This window comes from Clavelina lepadiformis, chromosome 2 (genome assembly GCF_947623445.1).
Source record: "Clavelina lepadiformis chromosome 2, kaClaLepa1.1, whole genome shotgun sequence".
Taxonomy (NCBI): Eukaryota; Metazoa; Chordata; class Ascidiacea; order Aplousobranchia; family Clavelinidae; genus Clavelina; species Clavelina lepadiformis.
The window spans coordinates 6801045-6828864 of NC_135241.1; the positions used below are offsets into that span (position 1 = coordinate 6801045).

The 27820-nt window shown below is 36.1% G+C and overlaps 3 protein-coding genes across 6 annotated transcripts; 1 reads left to right on the forward strand and 2 right to left on the reverse strand.

Moving 5' to 3' along the window:
- The first annotated feature begins 2107 nt into the window (after positions 1-2107).
- On the forward strand, positions 2108-17327 carry LOC143445298 (uncharacterized). Of its 4 annotated transcripts, XM_076944310.1 has the most exons (16): positions 5292-6820; positions 6884-6964; positions 7025-7222; positions 7774-7888; positions 8464-8639; positions 9458-9644; positions 9732-11019; positions 11185-11451; positions 11755-11858; positions 13092-13203; positions 13586-13699; positions 13831-14000; positions 14300-14438; positions 14862-15120; positions 15305-15531; positions 15668-17327. In XM_076944310.1, exons 3-16 carry the CDS (start codon positions 7123-7125, stop codon positions 15722-15724), a joined length of 3315 nt encoding a protein of 1104 aa, XP_076800425.1. In that variant the 5' UTR covers positions 5292-6820; positions 6884-6964; positions 7025-7122; the 3' UTR covers positions 15725-17327. The 4 variants fall into 4 exon arrangements, with proteins under 4 accessions (XP_076800422.1, XP_076800425.1, XP_076800423.1 ...); XM_076944307.1 differs by lacking the exons at positions 5292-6820; positions 6884-6964; positions 7025-7222 and adding exons at positions 2108-2672; positions 4569-5259; XM_076944308.1 differs by having other exon boundaries at positions 6884-7222.
- A 1697-nt stretch (positions 17328-19024) lies between these two features.
- On the reverse strand, positions 19025-25361 carry LOC143445660 (ras-related protein Rab-4B-like). The gene is made up of 7 exons (XM_076944916.1): positions 25229-25361; positions 24825-24905; positions 23327-23441; positions 23024-23086; positions 22619-22773; positions 21182-21277; positions 19025-20329 (listed from the first exon to the last, which is right to left on the reverse strand). Exons 1-7 carry the CDS (start codon positions 25242-25244, stop codon positions 20211-20213), a joined length of 645 nt encoding a protein of 214 aa, XP_076801031.1. The 5' UTR covers positions 25245-25361; the 3' UTR covers positions 19025-20210.
- Positions 25328-27333, reverse strand: LOC143445659 (uncharacterized). The gene has a single exon (XM_076944915.1). The coding sequence runs from the start codon at positions 26971-26973 to the stop codon at positions 26245-26247; it is 729 nt and encodes a 242-aa protein (XP_076801030.1). The 5' UTR covers positions 26974-27333; the 3' UTR covers positions 25328-26244.
- Between the last annotated feature and the right edge of the window lie 487 nt (positions 27334-27820).

The following is a 27820-nucleotide window of genomic DNA, read 5'->3' on the forward strand; positions in this document are numbered from 1 at the left end:
TTCAAGAAATAGAATTAATATCTATAGACTATAGTTCACGACTTCAATTTTCAGAAATCCCTCAAAAAGAACGTTTGAAAGTAACTTGGCGACAATTGACTTATTCTCATTGTAGTGGTATATATTTACATTATTTATATTTCTTTAATATTTATGTTGGCTTTTGTTTATGTTAAAAATTTTCAAAATAGAATTGCAATTTGCAATAAGGAAAGAGATCGTGCAACATATGATACTTCTAATGGTGGCGGTATAATTCTGTAAAATTGCTAAATTTATTCTTCTTTAATGTTAAGGTTGATTTTTAAGTTATTGGTCTTTGAGTAATAGTTGGTGGTTAGTAGTCCATATGGCTTTTGTAAACACTTGCAAAATGACTTACATGTGTAGAAATTTATGTTTTCATTGCCCCATTGACCATTAATTTCACATCCTGGTTGCAGTGCTAGTACTTTAAATATCTCGCTCCAAGGGTTATCGTCAGCTCTCTATTTATATATTTTTATGGTAAGCTATGAATCTAGGACAGGCATGTGCAACCTTTTTCACTGGAGGGCCAAATACAAAATTTTGAATGACAACGCGGGCCACATGATTTTTTCAGAAAAAATTAGTATCATAAAACGACTTTCCTATGCAGTTTATATAGTTAAGAAATAGATTTAATGTAGTCCACGACAGGAAAATGCGAAAATTTCGAAAATTTCCATTGCTTTGATGTAAACTGCATCAAATAGTGATGGCTAGTATGAACTTCTAACATTTTGCTGAGCACCACGCGGGCCGCTTGGAACAACCTGGCGGGCCGCTGGTTGCACATGTCTGATCTAGGATTACCATATTTAGATCGTTTACTGTCCTACGACATGTAATTCTTTTTGGTTGTGTGTTTGGAAGTTGTTGTCAAGGTGGATTCTCTTTCTTTCTCTTAGTTAAACTGAGCACTGAAGAAGTATTTGGAAAATTTAGAAATGTTTTATAAAAGGATGTTGTTTGCGATTTGTGATTAATATTGTGAGTATCATACGTCAATATGCTGTATACAGTACTTGGATGTACAACTGTTTTGTTTAAGGAATAAAGTTCCTAATATTTATTTTGTTAAATGTTGTTTTTGAATTTTGTCTTTGGTTATTTTGATCTTTTGATCCTTTTTCCTGTGGGTCTTATTTTCTTAAAAACGTCATATTATGAATTATGGTTCTATAAACTCATCATTTTCTATGGCAGAAAGCATGCCAGCCGCACTGCTGAGATATCTTAAAAATTTTGTTTAGGTATAGCATAGCCTTCTGTACCCTGATACAAACATGTTACGTATCCAAAATCTCTTTGAACATGCCATACTTTTAGCCTGGCTCATTTGGCTTTTTAACCAACTATCCTCATTGTAAAATGAAAGCCATTATTATACCACCGGCGTATGGGCACACCCGAGAGCCGGCGTATAACCTCACCACCGGTTTTTGGGCCCAGGATGTTGCTTGTACTGTAGCCTATACTCGCCGTATAAGCCCATGTCACCTTTCAAACTTCGACTACAACATTAGAATAGTTACACCTTGCACCATGAAGTCTTAGTCTATGATATTCGCTCGCTGTCGTGATATACAACTTCAAAACAATGGATTGTGCTTTTGAACAAAAGACGTCCTACAACGTAATCGTTATCAATGGCAACACAACTTCAAAAATTGCAAAATTGTTTGTTTTACCAACTATTTGCAGCAACTATTTATTTTTTTATTTTGTTGTTAAACGAATTTGAGCTGATGTAAATAATTAAAACATGAACCTAATCTGCTTTACTCATAAATAATCACAACCATGATGGCCAAGTGAATTAATGCGGAAAGGTAAAAGTGCGATATCATAACCGCAATCGAAAACTGTCTCGATGCATTGTTTATTTAGCATTGATTAGAGAAAAATGCAAGTCAGTAATATTAATTAGCAGTAATGATTTGATGCAGTCAGAGCGAATTTTTTATAGGTAACATTTTATATTGTATGTGGGCGTATAAGCCCACTGCTAATTCTTGAGATGATTTGGACAAAACTGGGCTTATGTGCCGGCATATATGGTATTTGTAACTTAAATTTATAAACAGCTTAATATACCTTGGATATTTCAGTGTCATTAGCTTATGATCAAAATTAATAAAAAGTAAACAAAGAAGATTTACCTGGTAAATCGTGTTTAAGCTGTTGGCTGTACATTACGAAAGCTTAACATCATGTCAAGTAAAAATGGCCATGAACAAGCACTCCTTGGTCAAGATATATTACTCGAAGATCTTCATGGAGATGCAGGCTGCAATGATTCTGGACTAGTATTTATGTCTGAAGATGAAAAGTTTGGAATCTCAAATGAAAACGGGAATATACTTAATAATGTTAAACAATCAAAGCCATTGGTTGACACACCAAGACATTCCCAATCCCCTGAAAATGATTCTTTGTGCAGCTTTGCATCCAGCTCATCAGCAATTGGGACAGGTGGACAACTCTCTTTGAAGATAACACAGACTGATAGTAAAACTTGCAGTCAAGATATCTCCACTTCATCAGAACCTAAAAACACTTCTGATTCCGAACAAATTGAAAGCCAGAATGCAAGTGTTACTGAAAATAGTACCTACATGAACTTTTACAAAGATAAAGAACGAAATGTATGTCATTGGATAAGTTTAGAATTTATGCCGTAATTGTGTTATTATGCCAACACAAAATTTCTTGACTTCACGTTAGAAATAGTTTACAAGCATGGGTACAAACAAGGGTGTGGCTGACCTCTGCTAAAAGTATACTTTTTCAGCTAGCTTGCCTGACTTTTTGAATGTTGGGTTTGCAGTCATATAATTTATGACACAATTTCATGCCATTTAGATGCTTTTTAAAGGGAATGAATCACCCACCATATTTACAACGGTGAGGAGAAGTTGTCAGGTATCTACTGCAACTAAGGCATTAAACTGCCTGTGTAGAACAAGTGCATACATCTTGAGAAACAAGTTTTTCAAACATATTATATATATATTCCACTAATTTACACCGAATTCAATTGATATTGTGCAATAGAGCATTTACAGGTTGCTTTTTTGTGTATTTTTATTGCATTATTATGCAATACTAGTAGAAACATATATTGAGAGTTAAAATTACAAAACAAGTTTTGAAATTATCAATTTTGGCACTTGCGTTACGGTAAAGGTAAAATCTTTCCCATTGTTATGCAGTATGATTACTTGATCATTATGTTGCACTTACAGTAGGTGAGAGTTGAAACGTAGCAATAGGCCATCACTGGACAGTTGATAGCCAAAAGAATAAAATGAGTTAAACTTGATTACCGGTAGTCTAGGGTTGGAGCTTTGCTGACATTGTTATAACTAAAGTAAAAACATACCTAGTGCTAGTTAAAGATAGTCTATTCGATCTCAAAAAACCTTTTACTTACTCTTGAAAACTTTATAAATTTTATGGAAAGTAAGTTATCGCATATATATCATAACATTATCTTTCCCTCAAAATGTTTGGTGTATTTATGAAAAAGTGTAATTTTTTACTAACTAATAATTTTCTAACTAATAAATTTTCAATAGTAACTTCATCTACTCAAGCAATTTTAACTGTGACAATATTAAAAAACGTAATCAATCTTTGACTTTTGCCTGATTTATACCCAAAACTGAACGCTTGGACCTAGCGTTTGGACTGTTTGAGTTTAGAAGTCATAAATGTATTGGTAAAACATTGTATAAAAGGCTTTATAAGAATTTTTATACTTGTATATATAGACATGTTAGGAATTTTTTTTCCAAGGTTAATTCATTCACTGGCAGTAGTTTCACTAAGTGACCATTGTCAGCTTAATAGTAAAGTTACAAGATCGGCCAAACAGCTGAAAACAGTCACACTCACGCATTCAAATGCTATGGTAGCTTTCCAGCTGCTGTCCACTGCTGGAATTTACACAAATCTGCACATGTCCTTTTTTTGAAAAAACTGCCGATGCCATTTCCATCCATCTGTTAATAATGGTGTTGATGTGTAGCATAACCTACTGTGGAAAATTCAGGTGCAAATTGCTTCTCCTAGACCCCAGCAGAATTTCATAACGTTTTCACTTGTCATGCCGGTATTACAACCAAATTATATAAAAAAGTCAAGTATAATTTAAGGTTTCTGGGGCAGCAGCCGCACCCTAGTACATACAGATACAACGTGTTAATAAATGGGTGTGCATAGGTTTGCACATGCATATTTCAATGTCTCCAAAATATGTCAGGTTCTTTTACATGGTAAAAAGGGAAAGAAAAAATTTCTCAAATTAAAATTGTCCTTGATGCTGGAGTTTCGTGGCACAAGAAATCAAAGCTAATCTGTATATTTTGGAGTCATCTTGTATACACATTATTTTCTCCACAAGTAATAATAAAAATTTTTAATAGTTTGCACAGCGTTTAGTTTTCGTTAAGAAAACTTCAATAAAGTAGGATAACTGTAGAGGGCTTGGGTTAAAGCTGATTCCTCATTGTTGATTTTGTTGTGGTTTATGTTTGCAGGACTCATTGAGCATAGCAAGTGATTCATCAAGCATGAGTTCAAATGTTCAAGATCGCGGCGATCGATTGTCCAGAGTATCACACAATCGAGGAGCTTCATCACCTGCTGTAATGTCCACTCCACTGCAGAGACAGACTTCACAGGAATGGGTTACATTTGAGGAGAGACAAAAGGCTAATACTGACTTGACTCTGATGGCTGCACTGCACTCAAGTTCGCCTTCCAAACCTCCAGATATTCCAAGTCGCAAAAGAGTACCATCTAATCCCACTGCTTCTCAAGTAAAAGAAGTTGACCTGCTTTCTATGGACACAGACATGTTGACACAACATCTTGATGGTTCTCCTATCCTATCAAGGCAAGGAACAGATGGCCCTCCAATTCCAGAACGAGTTTCATCACCAAAATCATTGGCTTGTAGCCCACTCACGAAAACCTTCGACTTACGCTTACCGCCACCTCATGCACCTTCTCCATCAAGTTCCATAAGAAGACGTACAAGGGGAATTTCTGCCACTACCCCCACTAATACAGCGGGCAGTGGCTCATTGTCAGGGCCCCCAATACCACCCCGAAAGGATATTTCTCTGTCTGCGGCTACATCTTCAGTTTCAGATACTTTTCCCCCATCACCAGACCATATTGCAAGTAACAGTTGGGTTACATTTGATGAGCAGCAAGCTGTGCCAGGTAAGCCTAATTGGTGAATATTCACACTAAACTGTCTTCTATTTAAATGTTGACTCAGTTACATGCAATGTTCCCTCTAAGCTGCGCGCGTGCGCAAATGCGCACTGCTGACACGGTCTCCGCGCACAGAAAATCTGTGTTGCGCACAAGAAAATAAGCCAACCTGAATTAAAAATAGAATAAACGCATAATAATGGCCACAGTGCGCACGTGGCACGTCTGATGTTGCTCACAGTGGTCCAAGGGACCGCTCAGGGAGTTAGTGTGTTTGCTCAGACTCGTGAAAAATTAGAGGGAACATTGGTTACATGTGTAACCAAATTTTCTCTACCAGGTAAGCTCCCCGCTTAACGGCTAGTCGAATAGCCAGACTGTCTCATTTCTACAAGTCTTTCTTAGATAAAAACAAGGGTCTTCACTTTATTAAAACCAAACGTAGACTAACTCCACTCGTCCAGCCGAGCGCGACACCTCACAAAACACAAATTCCACGCGCTGAAGGAATCAACGTGGAACGTAAAACACGATACTAATTTAGCCTTTGGGGTAACTACTTGACACGTCACAAGAGATTTGATAAAAACAGGTGTGCAAGAACAAGTAAAAGAACATAAACAACTAAAACACAGCAGCACGTGAACATGCACAAAGAGACAACACAACGCGGATAAATCGATGTATAAAACGTGACGGTGCGAATAAAAACGAATAAAACGTGACTGATATAAAAACGGTGTATACAAATACTTCTCGTGACATCGCCCCCCCGTTCAGTTCTTTTTCGTCCCCGGAAAAGCCATCCAACATCCGAGCAAACGACCATCGTTCGCAGCTCCCCGTCAATCGTCTGGCGCTCCGTTGTTGATGAGCACCACGCAACCCAAACCGACCGTCCAGCTTGTTGAACACCCGTCCCCTGGTGTCGCTGACGACTCCACTGCACAAAAATCACTCGATTGGCTCACCTCGTGATTGCACCGAAACAAACCCACGTCCCAAATACGCTGCTTGCTGGCTGGAGCAGACTCAGCGGCCTGCTCCTCGGGAGCCGGAGTTTCAGCGGCTTGTTCTGCTGGAGCTGACTCAGTGGCCTGCTCTTCGGGAGAGGTTTCGGCAGCCTCCTCGGCTGGAGCGGACCCAGCGGCCTGCTCTTCGGGAACCGGAGTTTCAGCAGCTTGTTCTGTTGGAGCGGACTCAGCGGCCTGCTCTTCGGGAGCTGGAGTTTCAGTAGCTTGTTCTGCTGGAGTGGACTCAGCGGCCTGCTCTTCGGGAGCGGGAGTTTCAGCAGCTTCTTCAGCTGGAGTAGACTCAGCAGCCTGCTCTTCGGGAGCGGGAGTTTCAGCAGCTTCTTCAGCTGGAGTAGACTCAGCAGCCTGCTCTTCGGGAGCGGGAATTTTGGCAGCTTCTTCAGCTGGAGCAGACACGGCGGCCTGCTCTTCGTGAGCGGGAGTTTCGGCAGCTTCTTCAGCTGGAGTAGACTCAGCAGCCTGCTCTTCGGGAGCGGGAGTTTCAGTAGTTTCTACCGCACATATGCGTTTTCGTACAGCGAAAGCCAACGAAGGTATTGCTCTGTCGGCATCGAATTGAGTTCCATTTAATACTCGACATTTGTTACTTTCCGTAGAACAAACGGGCGGCCTCGCTTCGGTACCTCTTTTCACCAACTCATCATACTCCAAGTCGAAAAGCGACAAGTCTCTGCCTCGTACATCCCAGCTTAAATCTTCATCCAAGCTGTTAATTAAAAGGTGCTTCTTTAAAGCAGGATTCGCTTCAATCGTCGTGCAATAAGTATCGAAGCGATGGAAAAAGCTTAGGAAATCTGCGTTCGGCTCATATTTAGGCGGCGGAATAGCAAAATAGATGGTGGACATCGTGAAACTTCCAAACGTTTATGGGAATAGTTTCGTTGACTGCGGGATCCTGGCGCGCTCGCCAATTGTAACCAAATTTTCTCTACCAGGTAAGCTCCCCGCTTAACGGCTAGTCGAATAGCCGGACTGTCTCATTTCTACAAGTCTTTCTTAGATAAAAACAAGGGTCTTCACTTTATTAAAACCAAACGTAGACTAACTCCACTCGTCCAGCCGAGCGCGACACCTCACAAAACACAAATTCCACGCGCTGAAGGAATCAACGTGGAACGTAAAACACGATACTAATTTAGCCTTTGGGGTAACTACTTGACACGTCACAAGAGATTTGATAAAAACAGGTGTGCAAGAACAAGTAAAAGAACATAAACAACTAAAACACAGCAGCACGTGAACATGCACAAAGAGACAACACAACGCGGATAAATCGATGTATAAAACGTGACGGTGCGAATAAAAACGAATAAAACGTGACTGATATAAAAACGGTGTATACAAATACTTCTCGTGACACATGCATTTAATTTTTGTTGTTTGAAAGTAGTTTACCAATCTGTAAGTAATAATGGTATATGCATTGCTTGATTGCTATATATTATATTATACATTTGTATTGAAATTGTGATTTATTTGCAAAAAGAAATGGAAGAACAAACCAAGAAAAGCACCAGTAGCATGACGACGCAGTCAAGTCACAGCTCTCAACTCGGAAAAGATCTAATTCATTCCAGTGTTTCATCTTTGGAAACTGACAAGTAAGTGAAATAAGATAATATGTGTTTGTATCGAAATACTTTGGAAGTGATCGCTCAAATAAAAAGATCATGTCAGTTACGTGACCACTTATTTTTCATCCTGAACGTTTTTCTATTTTTTGCATTGAATAACATCTTGGTGAAGTGAAGTTTCCAGATTGCAAGCAGTTGTTTTTCAGTTCCAAATGTCAGTTTCCTTTGTCTGATAATCTTGCTGATATTTGACCAGTCAGTTCGATTTTCATGGAATACTGATAAAATGAAAGCTCAATAATGTCAATTAAAAAACATAATCTCAGCGTCTTTTTGTGTTCCTTAATCTATCACTCAGGCAGAGTTTGCTAACTTGTCAGATGGGGCAATGTTTATAGCAAGCCATTGCACCTGGAACCAAGTTGGTTAATCCTGCTTTGAACATATCTCAGTAACACACATACCCCTTGCTAATAGGACTGATTTTTGTCAATTGCAAGCAAGCATGGTTGTTGGTTATGTTCCTGAGGTTCTACTGTACTGTATATGCTGTAATGTGAATACTAGCAACAGACATATAAATGACGATCTGTGCTTTGTAGTATAACAAGTGACATGGTGAAAGATGAAGATTCTAGTAATGAACATGACTTGCAATGGAAAGCATCTGCGGCAACATCTCCCACAGGTTCATTAAAATCTGCAAAGAAGAAGAAAGGAGGTTATCAGCATCTACCTAGTGATTCCGATGAGGAAGGGAAGAAAGGCTCAACCGAAGGTTATTTAATATTCATTTCTAGGTTTCATATTTAGGAAAAAAATGAAGATAATTACAAAATTTTTTATGCACTACTTTCTGAACTGCATTTTTCATTTACTTTCAAATTGATTTTCCTGCATATGTCAGCCAGATTGAAATTGACAAAACTTGAAATAATTTGATGTTTAAATTTCCAGTTCTAAGTTTTATGTAATGTGTAATGGTTCTTTGTTTGATAAATGTTATCCTGGCAACAATACCAAAGTTTCAGGAAATTTCTTATATGATGTTTAATTTTTAACAAAATGTGTGCTGTAAAATCTGTTGGATTTATTTTATGAGCTACAATGTTGTTATTTGGTTAGTTCACAGTACTTGTCTCATAGTTTGACTTGTGCCAAATTTGATGTAATTTTTTAGCTTAAGCCTATTGTGTATGTTAATTAATTAGTTAATTAATTAGTTAATTGTCAACCACTTACATTACTTGCATCTATGGGCAGTTCTCAATTATTAAAATGTTGAAAGTACAGAGCTGCTTAGTGTAGCCTTACACAACATCTGCTGCATTCATTTCATTGGTTATATACATTTACCCTTCATGTAGCTCCTGGCAAGTAAAATCAATATTGTACCCCACTTAAGCTGGTTTAGAGAAGTTAAATTAATAGCTTACTTGTGCTGTGAATTTGAACTGATGTATGATGAGTTGCAGGTTTACAATATATTAAAGCAATATATAATCATAAAGCAGCTTTGATATGATGAAAAGAACTGCTTGTTTTGTAGTTATTTTTATTACCCAAGTTAATGTCTTTTTTACAAAAATTAAACAGATTCTGATGGTGTTGAAATAAAAATTACGGACCTTTCCCCTGAAAAGCCTCTTTCAAGGTGGGCACCAATCCCAAATGATGTTGATGATATTGGCGGCTCATCTGGAGATGTAAGTGCTCACAATAGTTTGGATGATGATCCCCTTCCAGGTGACCTTGACGATGACATATTTGCACATGACAATAGGTAAAAATAGCAACTAAACAAACTATTGTTGTTTTTGAAGTAATCAAAAGTTTTTAGGCACAGAAACAAATATTTCTGTGTTGGCAGGTTGTCTGCTGATATATCTGGGTTGAAAGGATTTAATCGTGCAGATAAAGGATCACAAAATAATTTAGTAGACTTCTCAGTCTCTGCTGAAAAATTTAATACTTCTCGAGCTGGTAGTATTTGCAGCAGTGAAGATGATCCTGAGCTGGAAACAGTTTTTGATATGACTGCTCAAGGAGACAGTTTAAAAAGAAAACGTAAGAAGAAAGTGCTCGACATTTCCGCAGATGACCAAACAACTTTGTCAACTCCAACTTACCAGATTGGAATTGCTAATGACACTTTGCACAGTTCGTCAACAGCTGAAAACTCTGAAGCCAGTTGTTTTGAGGTCCCAGCCGTCAAGAATGACGTAAAGTCGGAATCAGCTAATACTTCCAGAAATCCGTTTTGGAGATCTTCTCCTCTTGGGGACACAGTTTCTCTTGCATCTAATACAAGTGAATCTAATCCATTTGATAGGATCCAGTTTCATTCAGCAGCCACTGCAACTCCAGCTCCTGCATCGTCCAAGTCATCTTCAGGCATTCCTGCACTTCCTCCTCCTCCAACCTCTACAAAATCCAGAAATTTATCTGGGAGTTCTAGGAGAACCAGAACAAGAGAGTCACCCAAAGAAAGTTTAGTCTATGATACTCAAACTCTTGTTTCAAGAGAATCAGCTAACACCAAAACAACTTTTAAACCTGACTGTGCAAAAGATGATTTGATTCAGCACTCAGTTGCTGGTACATCTTCTGAGTCAACAACAGAGTTAGATGGAATAAGCCTTTTGGATTTAAACAAGTGTGATGAAAAAGATGACAAGGAAACAAATTTAAAACCTGATGTTCATGCTGACGAGTATTTGCTACACTCTGGTGCTGATTCTCAACCAGAGACTGAACCTGTGTCTGTCCCTGGTACAAGTCAGAAAGATTCCACAATTTTAGAAACGACTCTGTCCATTCTCGATGTGTTTTCAAAACCACCTTTGGATGAACAGTCGTCAATAAACACTAATATTAAAACCTATCCAGTTTTACAATCACCAACTGTTTTCCCTGATTTACGAGAAAATTCTTTGAATTCAATTACAAAACTTCAAAAACCAGTGGAAAGTCCATCTTTAGAAAGCCCCCAAGAAATAGCAAAACATTTAAATGCGAAGAAAATACAGTTTTTAAAGGAAGAGGACATTATTTCAAACAATACTGAGTGGAATATGTTAATGAGGTTTCCTCGGCAAAAACATTTGATGAGTTCAAGAAAATGGGTGAAAATTTTCATCAGATTGAAACAAGATAAGGTGTTTGATTAGTAATTAATGCAATGCTTTCATACTTTTATATACTTTTCATAAGTGTGATACTATTTACTAACCTGTAAAAGTTGCATAATACATAGCCCAACTGTACAAGTCATATTCAAATCTTGATTCCCCCCCTCTAAGAATAGCCTACTCATTTTATAGGTGACTTACCCAACTTTGGAACTTTACCACACCTCATCCTCGAAGGACCCGTTTTATTTTGTTGAGCTGGCAAGACAAGACTGGCAACTCACCGAGCCAGTTTTGCAAGCTCGATTTCAGACCAATGACAACGTACAGGGCATGGAACCTGGTGTCCGTAAGAAGAAAGTTCATGCTGTCAAGATCCTACGTGTATATTATAAAGAGAAACATGCTTTTGGCAGCGCGCAGGACAAATATCTTACACGGATTCCCGTTGGCTTTAAGGTAAAAACTTGCACATATTCAATAATTTTGTCGTTAAGACAAAAAACTTGGTGAATGTTATGATATTGTGTAGGCTTGGCCTTCATGTCTTAAGACTTACCATACATTAATACCTGAATTGTATTGGAAGTAACTTGCAGTGCTGTCAATTAACTGGAACGTTTTAGATTGCTTGATTAAAATAACTACTAATTAGGCTGGGAAACTCTATGTTGAATTTATCAAACAGCATTGCTGAGTGCTGATTACAAAGGTTATTTAAAAAATGCTTGAAAGGTTGTTATGGAAGATTAATTTTTACAGCATTCGGTCAAAGGGAAACAAGAAGTGAAGTTGGGAACCGAAAATTATTCTGAATTGCTAAGTTTGATCCTGGCCGTCAAAAACGCCTCATTCAATGCAAATAAGTATGTTCTGATCAGTCAAATATTTTTCTAAGTGTATTATGTTAGGTTATAACCTGTATTGATCAATAGGTTTTACCATTTAACCGTTCCAAAAACTATTTACCAATTGCTTAAAATATTGAATATGTTTTATGTTAACAGTTTTGATATTTCTTGCTAAACGCATATTGTTTGAGGTTTTTTATTCCTGCTTTGCTGTGACGAACTTGTGGTTTATGTGGTTTGGTCTTTAAGCAGACAAACCTGTTGAACCGAAATTAGGTCACTTTATCAGAAGTGCACTGTTGTGTCCCCACATACTTGATTCACTTTGACTTGGTCGTAAAAACAGTAACTTTTGATTTGCTTGCTTGATTGACTGACTGTACGGTTTTTGGTCATGGCTTCAAAAGACATGTAGGTAAATTGTTATAAGGAATGTGACTTCTCCATGCTGCTTTATAACTTAAAGTATATTACCGTACTAAAAAGATTACAAGTAAACTAAGTTTCTTAATTTTCATCAGTGTTTACATAGGGATAGCATGCTTGTCTACTGAACAATGTAGCAACTTTCATGCAAAACATTTCTGTAATATTGAAATGTGTAAAAAACTATTCTTTGATAAAATACTGTGTAAGAATTAAGTAGTGGGAGGTTGTGGCCTTGTCATCATACTGCATTACCATTGCAAAGAGTGTAATTAGGCTAATTTTTACCTGTAATGGTAACCAATTACCATCCAATTGAAATCAACTTTGTGCAATAGCATGTTAATTTTTTACAGTCAAAATTTCTTTTTGGTTTAATAACATTTTAAATTTTGTTGTAAGGAGCCAGGTTTCTAGTTACTAGTTACTGATGAACGGCATATCACCACATTAACTTGTATAATGTGGTATGCTAGTTGTGTTTGCCACATTAGAAGTATTGCGGTCAATGAGTTGTTTAAATGCAGTGCCAGCTTTGTATTTATTAAGTATTTATGACAAGTCATAATTTGATTCTAGGTGGTGTATGCCATTATTTATCTGGACAAGTCATCTGTTTGTTTACACTGGTATTTTGTAAGCTTTGTCGTTCACTCACACTCAGTTTGATACAAGTAATGGTGAACGTACTATTGAAACTTTTGTAGTGTTTTTCTCACAATATTAGCATAGTGCTAGCTACTACACGTTAAAGAAACTATGAAATTAACATAATCGTTTATGGTTGCATAGGTTTTACATTAGTCTGTTGTGTGTTTTAAGACGGTTGGCATTGGTAAAAGATGTGGCCAATATCAACGACGATGAGCACAAGTCTCTCATGATGTATCACTCCAGAGATGAAATTGTGTTTGACTTGCGAGATGAGTGTAGAGTGAGTTGTAAAACCAACATTACACCAAAAAACTTAATTCTTTTATGGTTAATTATACAAAACCTAATGTTGCAGACTTGATGCCTGTATCATACCTCATTCATGGGGTAATATTTTAATTAGTTTATTTTATTTAAATGCTGAGCTTAAAATTTGAATTTCTTTGTTGTACTAACTATCTTTGATAACTGTGGATACAGTTTCATTTCCTATCAGAGGCAAGTGTCATACCAGTAGCTTTGTAAAAGATTTTTGTAGTCTGTTGTCTGTCTTTTTTATATTCATACTTTATATATAAAGTAGCTATTTTTACATTTAAAACCCATACGATTTCAATTAAATTGTGCTGCTTTATGCATGTTTCAATTTGTCTTGTTGGCAGGCTGTTGTTAGTGCAAATGGAGAGGTGGAAGCGTGTAGTTTGATGGTTCATGTAAATGTCACATCGTTTCTGTCTGGTGACCCCATGGCTACAGTAACCTTTAATGATATCAAGGTAATATTAATCAGTTGAATTTGCTCAAGATCTTTGTACAATATTTGAACAGCGTTATAAGATTCATTGCCAGTAATCCGACAACGGTGTGAAAGTCAGGTTAAACTCGACCAATAACAACGTTGATGCAGGTCGAAAGCCGTGAAGTGGTGAGACGTGACGACATCATACCGAGCAGTAATGACAAGTGGGTGGAAATTAACGATGTTTCAGTCCATCGTTGTTCAAACGCCGGCTATGATGATCAGTCAGCGTCGATAACCTTCTATCCACCCGATTCATGTCGCTTTGAATTGGCAAGGTCGGGTTTGTACGCGAAAGCAGTATTTGCCGTCCCTGTAAAAAGAGAGAAACCTTCCTAATTTTAAACGAGCAAATGCGGCATACTTACGACCAGTGCAAATAACTTAATTTAATTAGATAACTTACCGTTATTTGAGACCATTTGTAGTTGTAGTCGTGTTGACGCGTGTTATGAGAACTCATTTATCATCTAACAAAGAATGTTTACTCTCAGATTGATTCCGAGAATCTACGCCTTAAAATTTTGCGATCAGCGGTTAATTGCTTGCCGCATGACATGTTTTTATATTCACACAGGTTAACTTGTCCTCATCGTGAACCTGGCCTTCCAGTTATCATACGCGCTTCGGTTCAAGTGATTGGATGTCAGGTGAAACTTAGATGCGTTTTGCGATCGAACATTGACCACAGTGCTAACAGAAGTACACTGACGCAGGTAATGCTGAGATAAATGTTTTTTTTGGTTAATTTTGTGCTTTCAACTCATTACCGTCTTTGACATCAACGATGAATATTCTAGTCTAGTACACTTATGCTGAGCGCATGGTACCGTGATAATGCCGTTGGTCAGGTCATTAACGATACTTGCTCCTGTTCCGTGGTTCTGCTGAAAAGTAGCCTGCCAAATTTTAACACAAAAGAAATGAAAAGAAAAGCATCCCAAATGGACAACACGTGCAGATGAGCTCAGTAAGCGGGGTTGGAGAAGAGAGCAATCATGGGCCAATTTTAGTTGAGCGGGGACTTCTTAGCACCAGGAGAATTATTCCGATACGTCACCAAGAGCAATGCGTGCTAATTAGGCGCTCAACTCAAGAAGTCTGCATTAACTGACAGGTATCATTTTTTTTTCATGCAGGTGCCCTGTGAAGACATGTCCCTGCGCTTCCCTATACCCGATAATTGGGTTCCTGCATTCCGTCGGAACGGAAGACTTCACATGAAGTCTGTGCATTCAAAACGGATTGTGAAGCGCCCTCCCACGACACTCGCTTCAAACCGATCAGATGCGGTTGTAACCAGCGCAGTAATGGAAGCTTCTGTGGGTAGTGCAAAGTATGAGGTGGCACACGGTGCGGTAGTGTGGAAGCTAAAGCGTTTCCCTGAAAAAAATGCCGGTAAGCAAAAAAGCATAATTATAAGATATCTTTACGAACTGAGTAAGAAATGAATTACATTAAGTATTAAACGATATACACAATTGAATTACTCGCCAAGCACGGCCAGAAGTTGTTTAAATTTCAAACCTAAAATAAATTTTCATGGCTTCTGTCGGTTTAACGAAAACATTTCACTTTCAAGCTCAAAACAGCCCACGCGTTTTCTCGTGCGCTCTTCAGTTGGCCTCAGATCGTGATTTGCCAAACGCTGACGTCATTGATGACGTCAAACGGAAATTTTGTTGGTGCGAGGTGGAATATACGATGGTAAGCAACACTGCATCGAGCGTCTGCGTTCGTTCCGTGCATCTGCCTAACACAGACCGAGCTGAAAAATTTACATGTTATAGCGCTCATTACTTTTACAAGGTAAGTGGCCTTCTGTCTGATTTATAATACGTTTCAGAATTTAGATTAGGAATAGGTCTTTCTCTTAATGACACCGCGCTTTAAAAGTTAGTAATTGATTTTTCTCTGTTTTAATGTTTACTTTTGTTCGTTTCAGGTCGGTATAAGTGTAAATCACGAACGCGAAGATGGTCGTGGGTGCACAGTTCAATAAATTTAATTGCACCAGTTTTCAACTAGCCTCGCCCATTTCTTTCGCAATGAAATCGATTTTACTGCCCGCTATCATTTGGATTGGTAGCGAGAAAATGCTTCACTCAATTAGGTCAAATATGCTACAGTGTTTATGCGATTTGCTTCCAGGCGGATCACAGCTAGAGTTATGAACGCTTACAGTACATGTTTTAGCATTGTTTTCTTTTTGTTAAATTTTTTATATGTTTGTATGATTTAAATAACAGAATATCGGTACAACTAGTAGTTCCATAAGAAGTCAGTATATCAGTTGTATTTAGTTTATCTGTACGACCGCCAATCATATCTTATTTTGTTCGTCTTGAGCTTTTCCACTCTTTATAAAGAAGCTGCTTGGTGCTACCAGTATATTGATTTTTTCATTGTTGCAGACGAAGGTATCCCATCAAAACGAATCTTTTACTAACCTCAATTATCTAGTGTCTGTTAGGAACCGCTCTGCCTTCTTGTATAAGCGCACAAACTTTGTAATAGGTACGAATAATAGGTTACGATTTGAATTAACCTAATTTACCATTTGGATATGGATGCTGTGTTATACCAATAGAAATACTTTCATTGCTCGTTTTGTATTATGATACATATGTTTTTCGTTAACTTTTTATTTTAAGTGTTGTCATCAACATGATTAGAAAGCTCTTATTTCAAAACACTATGTAATTGTTTTGTATGCTGTCTAAAAACTGGTTCTTAGTAAAACTGTACTTGCATAGACCTTGTTAAAGCTAAAATTATCAATTTCTTGAACTAACAAGATGTTCGTCGTGTAAGTATTCCTTCTTTATCTTATGTTCCTCATCGGTTCTTTTTTCCTATGCATGCCAAAATGTAGTTACTTTGTCTTATCACTGTGCAATTGAAATTCACTTGGCTATTAATGGCATTCAGTTAATATGAGGGAAAGCGCCAAGCGATATACTTCAAAGAAGACTTTAGGTGACTCTTCAAATATTATCGCCTGGGCTGTAAAGCCGTTACAATTAACTGAAAGTATTGAATATTGACTCTGACATCATACGCTGGAAGATTTTGGTGCTATCATAACTGCTGTTCAACTTCAGTATTCTTAAATGTGACTTGTGCTCTCATGTCATGTCAAGTAGTGCCATGTCAACCATACAAGGCTTTTGCATGCTCAATTTAAATGCGCTTCCACCGAATTATTTCGTGAACAAAATTACGGACATGGCAAGATGCCTTTTTTGCTATTGCATGGTGTTTTTCTCTTTCTTTCAAAAAAGATTTAGTAGCAATTTAGCAACGTTTATGTTCCATTTATTCATGCTATTGTACATAGCCTAAGTGTGTCTGTTTCATTGTATTACGAAACGTTCTGGTGCTTTGGGCTGGATAGGTATCCGCTTGTGGGCTTTTGATTTTGCGCCGCTGTTGATTTGATTTCATTTGCTTTTGCGCAAGCTACCATTTTCAGTGTTTAGTAATGTAATGTTGTCATGTTGAAAAAATCATAATCATAACGAAGTTGTGCTTATTGCAAGGCAAAGTTGGCGTTTCTGGAAATGTGTGTTATGATATCGTAAATAAGATGATCATTGGGACTATCTAATACACCTATAAAGATGATGAGGATTAGGAAAAACTAGTTGAGACTCTAATAAAATATCCATTCCTCTGATTTTATTTACGATGCAGCAGATTTTACAACATCCAGACGGCAGACCACTTCATCACAATGATTAAAATTGGAAATTATTTTTGTGTCTAAATTGAGATAAAACGTCTTTATTTAGTTTTTACCATGGTCCTGTCGATAAACCTAATAAATGAATGTAATCACCAGCGCTGCAACGGAATGGTATCGTTATCCTTCAATTCTTGGCTTTTTTCGTCTTTTCCACTTCTACTCAGGGCCAGATTTAGGGAGGAGGGCGGATCCCAGGCCCCCCCAATTTTTCGGCCACCTACATTGCGTCACAAATGCGCGAAAATAATATGATGTAAAATGAAAAAAATAATCACCATATTTAAAGTTTACTTCAATTTAACCTTTCATTTTCCCTACATTTAAATAGCATTGCGTGTTAATTTCGTTTCAGTAAGTTAGGCTCGCACGTCGATGACTCAAAAAGGACTTGCAAAAACTAACGTATTTACGGAGGGGACGATAATTGAGGCATTGTGCCCTCATAAACCTAACGTTGTTAAGCCATAGGACGTTTTACGAAAACAAAAAATGTTTTGCCGGGGTAGACAAGCTCCGTAATTTTTAATGCTTTTTCGCTTTCCTAAACGCAACCCAAAATAAGTATAGGCAAGTTGCGATTATCGATTGACCCATGACAGTACCTGGCTACACCAACTAGACCTACAATAAGGTGTTGGAGTTAATAAAGCTAAATTTAGCACATATATGCGCTTAAATTATAATTTTATTAATGTGTGGCGGCAAGCGCCACCTTTTGGATATTTTGCTTTAAATTTACTTTTTCCTTAATTTACATTCTTTCGTTGATTGCTTTTCTTTAAATATCCTTGCGTTTTCAACTTTGTTCAGTACCATACTTTACGTTACGTTTACGAGTTTGCAAACATGACGTTTGGCCACAAAGGAAAGAGCCCCCACCAATACTGGGGCCCACGGCACTCTACCATGTAAATCTGGCTCTGTTTCTACTTCCGATTTTTGTTCTCCAACAATTTATCAAACTCTTGTCTGTTTTCTCTAGAGACATATTTCCAAAATCAGAACATAGCTTTCAACGCAATACCTAAACGGATAACCAGAACATGCGGTGTTTACAAACTCTCATACCGGTAGTATGAATGTAAAGTACAGTATATGCTGATCCATGCAGGAACAAGGTTTACATTCCATTGCAAAATCTATTAGCGTTTGTAAATCCATTACAACCTTCGCAAAAGAGGATATGTGAAACTAAGTTGGTATTTTCCTTATAATTTTCCAGTAAGGTTTAAAATTTGCGTTTTTTTCAGTGCATCTACTATCGTACAGACTACAGAATGCCTACGTACATTCTATTTCCTTTGAAGAATGACAGATGAAAATGTTCGAAATATAATGTCAAATTAACCAGTAAATAAATATGATTCCTGCACTTCTTACTACAACCGTATGGTTACTTACACTGAGTATGCGGTACTTTGACGATTCCTACAAAATATTACTATCGGTATTGCATGCATGGAGCCATAGTTACATAAAAACATGTTTTAATGTTCTGGAAGTGCTTTCAAGCAGGTTTCCAAACTGACTGCCTGAACAAATACCATCAATGAACACTGTAAATACATATTTTAATAACAGTTGTGTTTACAGCACATTAAGTACATTGCACATTAAACATGTAGAGCATTGGAGAGTAACATAACCCAGAATCTTTAAAGCATATGTTGAAAGCTCCAGAAGTCTACATTGAAAATAATTGCATGTCAATGCAATGAACTCAGAATTATCTTGAAACCATAAAATATACAGATAACGAGAAGAAAAACCATGTAATGATGAAAAGTTAGTTAACCTTTCGACAAAATACCAAGTGTTGGCAGTTAATAGGCTTTCGAAGTATACAATGGTCTGTATTAGAAATAAATGCATCAAGAGTAGTCACTTGAAGATCAAACACACAATAAATGAAAATAGTGAAAATAATAAATGTGTAATCGAAAAAATATAATGCAATAAATGAAACCAAATGTGTTATAACAGTACTGCCAATGAAATGTGACAGAGACAGATAAATATACAGGTGCGGGGGAAATACCAATGACACTATTTATCATATAGCAAGACATTTTGTGAAAACTGGTCCGAGTTCACACCATGAAGTACACTAGTACTAAGAATGACATGCAGCGAAGTCAGACCAAACTATTAGCAAAAAGGGAAAGGCATGATATATTACTTCTACTGTAATGTCAAATATTTAAAAACATCTATTCTTTGGAAACTTGTGAAATTCAAATAGACAAACTATAGTACTACAAATACACAATTTTAAACATGGTATTTTGATTCAACCACTTACAATTTTCAACCATTATTTATAGCAAGGTAGAGTATGGAGAAATAATCCTTAAATGCAAAACCACGTCGAACTTAAAGAAATTTTAATTTTGTGCTAAACTTGTATTCCATAATACCCTATTGTGCATACAATAACAACAACTACCTTCAAAAGGACATAAAGTTTTGGACATTAAACCACTTTATCATCCATTCATCCTCATTATATTTACATTGTAGGTATCGTGAACATAAGGAGAAATAACATATAATTCTGTGTATAAGTAGTTTAATTTTTTTTACTTGCAAAGCACCATCAAAGACTCCTAAATATTAACAAAGCATTCACAATTTTGTGACAATACTGTCTGTGCAAAAATGTATCATTGATAATACATACAAGTTTCCTGACTTGCAGATGGCTTTTAATGTGTCTCGTTGATGACTTTTGTGGCAAGCTTTAGCAACATCCACCGCCAGTGTCTGTGCGCTGTCTTCTCGGCCGAGTATGTCTCAGCTGCCGCAATGACGAGTCGCCGTACTGTATACCAGAGCCTATTCGCTCAGGATCAATGTCACCTTAAAGTACAACCACGATTGAAATGCTACAAGACAATTTAGACAATTTAAATTGGTGTGAAAAAAATATATAATTAAAAGCAAGCAACACATAATATACAATTAACAGGACAAGGTTAAAAAAATGAGATTGTTGAGTCTGTGAAATTCTGATGCTCATACGAATTTCAGTAATGTACAAGAACAGGTTGGATTGTATAAAATTTAAACGTAGGTATTTCAGAATAGTTTTGAAATTATTTTTTATAAAAAAATTATTTATTAACTACCAATCTATAAAAGCGTACAAGCTAAAAAAAACTATAAAATCCATCAGAACAATCTCTTTTCCCCAGGTTGATCCCACACAAGACATAATCCCAAATAATGATCAGCTCAACTGTATTTACAACTTCCAACCATAAGCATTTAACATGTTAAGAAATGTTTCCCTATACATGATTTTTTGGACAGAATCATGCAACTTATTGTCAATTACAGTTTAAAAGCCTGCTTTTTAGAAAATTTTACAGGTTCTAACTCTATGATAGCAGAAAAAAGTTCAACAAAAATACAAAGGTCATGAAATGCTCTTTCTCATGTTGCAGTGTATTAGGCAATACATGTAACCGAAATAAAAAGTTGTATTACAACACTTTATCGCAATCTCATTTCAAGTAAACATGGTTTAACTTCATCCCAATGACTCACTATAGTTATCATACACCATAGCAAATTATGGACGTAAACGAAACATGTAAATAGTATTATATTTCATTCAACATGGATCTCAAATTTACATTAACAGGTTTCATTACACAGTTTCTATTAAGCACATTAATGGGATTAAAAATATCAGAATTTTTGTATTACCTGCTTCTATTTTTGTCAAAATTGTCTTTGCACATTTATTGAATGCATCCTCTATATTTTCTCCAGTTAATGCGCTTGTTTCAAGAAACATCACCTCTAAACAACAAGTAAAACGTAAATGTATAAACAAAACCTTAGCTTTTTACTTTTTACTTAATTTAGAAAGTTACCATGAACAATAATACAGAATAAGGATATGATTGACATTAACATGTTCCATGGAGGCATCATTACACTGTAAAACGACGTGCCAATTGAAAAAAATCTGATATAAGTGTTATTCCGAATCTGCTCATTTTGCCTTATCAAAGTGCCACACATATAAAATAAATCACGCTTAAAATTGTCACCTTGTTGGAAATAAAAAATCGAACTGCTCATTGCTCATGCAAAATTTAAAAAAAATTCTTGCACCGTCTTTACAATTAATTGTTCATTGGAAAACTTCAGAGTTTGATTATTGGTAACTTACGCCACATTGCATATCCTTAACAGGTGTGCCATCCTGCTCAAGCTTTTGTAAAATAGTTAAACTTTTAATTCAGCAATGGCAGTTAGTCAGAAGTTTAATGTTTAAGTGTAAATTATTAGTGTAGTTTAAGTCAAAAAACATTTATAGTTATAAACACAAGGTGGACAGGGATAATAATAACTGTGTGAGTAGTAGATTAGATAAATATCCAAAATTTTAACCAGGAATAGTCAAATTTTATTTTAATGGAGCTGTACATCATACCGTGCAGCTTATGCCGTTAATGTGTGCATTTTATTCAAAGTTTATTGAGCATTTGCATATTGCTAGAGTAATTGTAACCTATCGCTGCCAATACACAAGATACATTATTAAATAAATACGGCGATACAAAAAAGAAGGAAAACTAGAACGTAGCCATTTTTCCAACCATTTTTTATAATTTCATTATTTTGATAAGATCACTGCTTTGAGGTAGCTGTCTTCAGTCGCAGTTATGGTATTCGCTATTTTAAAGCCATGTGGCCAGCAGGTCTGTAGTTGGATAATGCTGTACTATTTCATGCAGAATCAAGCATCTAACCCAAATCTGATCCCAATATTCAAACTGATGAGAATAATGGAAATGGTGAATACTAAAACATGATACACAGATTTGTGCTCAATTTGGCACATCTCTACAGATGTATCCTGTCAAAGGTCAATCAAACAGCGATTACTAACTTCAATACAGCTTTGGTTTCATGCCATAAAATTTAAAGTAATCTTATGGCATAATCTGTAAAATACACCTAACAATAGCAATAAAAGTTTAATTATAAGTGTAAAGGCAATGTGTGCCCTCAAGGTACCAAATTTCACTAAAAGCTTTAGCTAATATACCACCAGTTCATGTTATGTACATATGAAATCACTGGTCCCAATTCATATTAAACATCAACAATAACATTCCTACAGACACCAACCATTTTCCTGAGCAAATCTTGATGCTTCCAGAAAGGTGACCTCTCTCTCACTTTCCAAGTCTTTCTTATTTCCACACAGTATGATGACAATGTTTGGACTGGCCAATGTCTTTGCATCTGTAAGCCAGTTGGTCAGCGAATTGAATGTTTCTCTACTAAACCAAAACAGACTTATATTTAAACGAGAGTTTAAGCAAGAAGTTAAACACTGATGTAATAATAACCGGCATTTCAATGAGAGCACTGCAAATGTAAACATAAATGCCTGTTGTTGAAATTGTTTACAGTAGAATTAGCCATCCTGTAACGATTTGACACAATGGATGATCTCAGTACTGACGGGAAGCACAAAAGACTTCAAACAAAAATATGTAATATTACCGGAATAAAACAACGTCTTCTTACCAAGTGGTGTCGTAAACTAAAAGTGCGCCCGCTGCTCCCCGATAATAACTTCTAGTAACTGACCTAAAAATTTAGTATTTTTTAAGCTAGTCAATAAAACTATGCGGTTGCTTATATGGTTGTGGCATGAGCATGCTGAATATTTTAAAATTAAATAGTATAGCAAGTTTGGAAAGACAGAAATGACACTATAAGAGCAACATACAGTACTTGGGTGAGACGTATGAGTAAAGATACTTTTAAAACGTTAAAAGATAATGAAAAGTAACAGATCAATCAAATTAATACTTATGTGCATACTACCTAAATCTCTCCTGTCCAGCAGTATCCCATATTTGTAACTTGACACATTTTCCACCAACATTAACAATCTTTGAACCAAACTCTACCCCTATGGTGTGAGTGGATTCTTCTTTAACTGTACAGAAACAGTGGCATTTAATTAAATATTTACGCCTATGAAATGACAAAACATTAGGGGATGCACTTTCCTATGCATCCTCATTCAACATATATGTATGTCAATAGCATTTACAAAAATGTTGCATGCACAGCGCAGTTATGCCATAGGTCATTTTTTACCTACAGATATTAGACCACCTTCTCCTACACTTTTAGGTCATAATAAACTTTTACACACTGTTACCCCCATTATTACACACATTATTAGTTACAAAGACTTATTTGCGTGACAGTGGTGATACTTGCTATCATTACAAAGGCGAATAAGAGCTCTTAGAAGAGCCTATCCAAACAAAGGGATAAACTTGAAAAATAAAAAAAGCTTTCCAATTGAAAAACAAAAACAAAACAGGAAACACACTTTCGCCAGTTATAACGAAAACAGGTTCTCTTTGTTGCCATTCAGAGCAAATTGTGCAATTGGTGACCTTCACCAGTATTATCATTGAGTAGCTTTGCTCCAATATTCCGTAGTTAAACATGTCTTTTGAAATATCATGTTATGCAATGTAACCAATACTCATTCTTATATGCATTCAAGACATCCATGTTTCACCATATCTTTACAAAGCACACACAAAACCAATGCTCATAAGAGATGATGGAATGCAACTTGACTTCTCAGTAATGACTATTATTACAAAGCACTGCACTTTTGCACTTGGTATATGCAGAAAAACAGCCCGTGTTATTATGCCATGGTATCTATACTTGTATCACTTGGCAGGCAATATGTTTGGGGTTTGATTCAAACTTGGATCATACCAAGACTTAAAAACGGTGTTTTTACCTAAGCATGGGGTTCAAAGTACAGTTGAAGCAAGACATCAAACAGCTGCAATTGGCCTAACAAATGGTAGATTATGAAATTTGCTAAAAACAACAAGGGGATTACCAGTATTATCCTTCAACAGCGCAATTTGTACGGCAAAAAAAACTACAATGCTACATGAGTGATAAAATGATTACACCACAATGAGAAAAACTATGTACTACTAAACTATAAAATTTAAAAGCTAATAAAAGCCAAGCCCTCTGTCTGCATATGTTTTTCCTTGAAAACCCATTTATTAGCAAACATTAATTCTTTGTTGCGATTGAATCCCTAGTTTGTACCATTGGTATGCAATAAAAAGCTATGGCTCGCCTCAATTTGACACTGCAGTTATCTTTCCCTACATAATTTTCCCCCAAGTTTCTGGTTGACCACCTGGCAATAATTTGTTTGAGAAAAAACTTTAATAAAACAAGTTACCCATGTGCGATAACAGAATCATATTAAGTTCCCAAATGGATTCTATTTATTTATGCACCATATAAACAATAGAGCAGGACTTACATTTGTTTTCTAATAGTTGATGAAGAATGCATGATTTTCCAACACCTGCACTTCCTATGACCAAAAACTTGAACAAAAAATCTGAAAAACATCAAAACAACTAGTTCATTAATAAGTGTGTTTCATTCATTAATAATAATTAAAATTCATCTATAGTTACATTGACAGGATTTTTGAGTTTGGTAAAGTGTTTCACAAGCAAACTTTTTTGCGATCTAAAGTCATTTTCAAACGCGACAGAACGACAACAATCCAAAGAATAATAAACACATACTGTTTAATTACTGTAATAGCTGAGGTTGCTTAATTGTCAGCCAACCATCATTACAATCATGGTGACCTAAATTTCAGTCTTGTCCTATGGTTTGAGGAACACTGGTTTTGTATTGTTTACTACAACTTACCATATGTTTCTGACATGTTGTGTACAGCAATTGAACTTTAATTTACTTTACAGACATTTTTAGTAAGCTCATACAAGTTGTGTGAATTTTTTTAACCAATCTAAAGATGAGTTATATGAAATATATAAATTTGATTAATCAGCAAATGTAAAAAAGTAGCTTCCATTAAAATAACAATATACATATTTAAATGATTGAAGGCACACCTTTCAAACAGCATTGTTAAGAAAAACCTTTGCTGGAATGTTAGCATGATTTCAAGCAAAAAAGAGGCACAGAAAGGATTAAAAAAGTGTTCAAGAATGTATATTTGTAGCTATGACGAAAATAGCAAGTTATATTGATTTACATCTTAAGTGCAGTTGAACTGTAAACAGCTGCTATTACTCATAATTGTATTTTAAAGACATTACATATGTCTCAAGGTTGTCTTTCCAAAGCAGTGCCAAAAATTTTTTGAATGTAACATGGCATTTCAGTGCACACATAAATTAAATTGCATCACAAAAATGACACTTTCAGTACAGAATAAAACCTGCACACATATATGAATTAATATTTTCACTTAGCACCCAGCCTATGTAATACTCAATACAAAGCAAGTATCATACTTTGGTGGAAACATCACATTGCATTAAATTTGAATCAGCCATCTAATTTTGCAAGTTTCAAACAGTTGTATGGCAGTATAAAATTATCATTCTCTAAAAGAAATCATATCAGATACTAAAGAGGCAAAATGGATCAAAAAATCAACCTAAATCTGACACTTAAAAATGGATGAAACAGAAACACTACTATTATTCACATAGAGTACAACCATTACAAAAGAAAGATACTTGAAAATAGTTGATTAACAGTATTTGTATTCAAATGCATTTTTCTTTATATAAATGCACCACAATTTGTTGAACATTATAAATAAACTAAACTGTGCGATACATCAGTAGTCTTGACATTCTACCAGTTTAAAAGTTTATTCGTTACCTACATTTTTGTACGACTTATCAGAACGGTTAGAGTTCTCCAAGTTCAGCTAACAAACTGTTCAATTCATCTGAAAGCTTATTTTTCTCTAGCTTAGTTTCATCAATCTTTGCTTCTTTTTCATCACAATCACTAAGAAGCTTGTTCACCTTTAAGTTGGCTTTGTCACGAAGTTCACAACAATTATCCAGGTCCACAGTAAGCTGTTCAATCTGCTTTGCTGTTTGCACTTCCATTGTACCATATGATGTTTCTTTAGCATGGTAACTATTTATATTTACTTGCAGTTCTTCCCTTTCACTATACAGTTTCTTATGCTCGGTTTGTGCATCCTCTAGACGTTCTTCAGCCTTATCCAATTCCGCATCTGCCACTGCAAGACGTCGCGCAACTTCTTCGTATTTCCGATCTGCTTTCTCAGCAGCATCTCGAGCTTTCTTTAGCTCCTCTGATCGGTTTTCCAATTTTTCACTCGCAGTTTCTTTGTTGTTTATCAGTAATGCCACTTCTCTTTTATGTACTTCACTTTGTTCTTCAGTTTCCTTTAGTTCAATCTTAACACATTTTAGAGTATCTTCAGCACAATCCAAGTCCTCTTCAATATGTTTCAGGTTATTTTCAAGGCTTCGATTCTTTTCTTCCAAGATGGATTTCTGACGTTCCTCTTCGGCAATCTGACGTCTTAACTTGTTTATTTGTTCATCTTTTTCGGCCAGGTTTTTTCTCAGTGAAACGATCCTTATTTTTATTTTATCCATATTAGGCTATTCAACTGGACAGAAACTGCTGAGAAGAAAATCACTGGAGAAAATAAAATTCCCAACACAATCGGAATCGGAATCGGAGCAGCTATATACCTTCTCCAGCAAGATTGATTAATGACAGGCAGGCCTAAACTAACCAGAATTGAAGACCCTGACCAAAAATTGGAAAACTGATTTTGCACAGTGTTTCCAGTTTGTTTATCAGTCTTTGTACAATTTTTTGGTTGAATACAGCCAAAAATTGGTAATACATCAAATTTGCATGAAAATCAAGTTGAAACCATGGTTAAACATTGGAACTGGTTATCGGTTGCCACCTCAAGCAAAGCATAATACGTTAGTTACGTCACCAGAAAGGCATTTTCTGATTTGCGTGAGAAAATTTTAGCATGTGTTCAGTTAAAAGTGCTATTTCTTGTATAAAATTATCTAATATAGTTGTCTCTTGTTTGGAATATTCAGTTGGATTAATTTCTATTTTGGCACATATCATTTTTTTAAACTGTAAAGTATTAAAAATCATTATTGCAATCAACCAATAACCTTGTTAAAAAATGAAATAAAAGAGCAAGATATAGGATGGATCGACAGTGTTAACTTCTATTTTGAATTTCTCTACCTAAGCTTAAGCTTGTTTCATGAGGTACACTGAGAGATGGCAAAAAAAGATAATAGATATGTAATGAAATGGGGGTTTATCGTTCCTTAGCCTGTAAGAACGATCACTTCAATTACAATGTTTGTCTGTAGAATTGCTTAATGTCCTCGAAGTGAAATGAGTCTCAGGTCGTTGTTTCGCTTCTCTTAATCTTAGAATCAATTGTACACCTCGACAACTGTA